Source organism: Merops nubicus, unplaced genomic scaffold, assembly GCF_000691845.1.
Source record: "Merops nubicus isolate BGI_N331 unplaced genomic scaffold, ASM69184v1 scaffold5569, whole genome shotgun sequence".
Classification (NCBI taxonomy): domain Eukaryota; kingdom Metazoa; phylum Chordata; class Aves; order Coraciiformes; family Meropidae; genus Merops; species Merops nubicus.
The window spans coordinates 26,760-27,376 of record NW_008632933.1 but is presented as its reverse complement, the minus strand read 5'-3'; the positions used below and the strand labels follow the sequence as shown (position 1 = coordinate 27,376).

The 617-nt window shown below is 45.1% G+C and overlaps 1 protein-coding gene across 1 annotated transcript in view; it reads left to right on the top strand.

Annotated features, from left to right (window-relative positions):
• ADAMTS2 (ADAM metallopeptidase with thrombospondin type 1 motif, 2) overlaps window positions 1-617 on the top strand; it is a gene marked incomplete at its 5' end in the record, with an annotated part of 55,612 nt that overhangs the window by 40,903 nt on the left and 14,092 nt on the right. Inside the window, one exon of the mRNA XM_008948056.1 lies at window positions 215-348. Coding sequence (XP_008946304.1) covers window positions 215-348 — 134 coding nt within the window. The remainder of the gene's footprint in view (window positions 1-214; window positions 349-617) is intronic.

The following is a 617-nucleotide window of genomic DNA, read 5'->3' as shown; positions in this document are numbered from 1 at the left end:
GATGGCGCATGGGTGCTGTGTGGTTCAGCAGTTTCCCAGTGGTTGCATAGCCTTTGGAAGGGGGTGAGCATGGAAGATTTATGGGGAACTGTGTTGCATGCTGCGAGGCAGGCAAGGAAGAAGACACCCAACACTTTAGGAAGTGCCGTCCACAAAGTCAGCAGCTAAACCCTTAGAGCTGAACATGCACCATTTGGGTCATTTTATTTTTCAGCTAAGGAAAGGTGCCACCTGTACTGTGAATCAAAGGAGATGGGGGATGTGGTGTATATGAAGAGGATGGTGCACGATGGGACCCGCTGCTCCTACAAAGACCCTTACAGCATCTGCGTGCGGGGAGACTGCTTGGTAAGCTGCTCCCCGTTTGTTTCAGAGCTCAGAATTGTGAAAACAAATTAAGATTGCAGCTTAAGAGCTTCTTTCCAAGAATGACTATTTAAGTATAATAACGCTTTGGGCAAGAAGGAGATTTCATTAGGATTATTGTCACAATATTGTGTGTGATACTCACAGTTGCCATCCCATTGCATGTGACTCAATTCCAACAGCACCCACCTACACAAGTGATAGTGCAATATTTTACTGTGAACTATTACAATTAGCTTTCAATAAAAGCT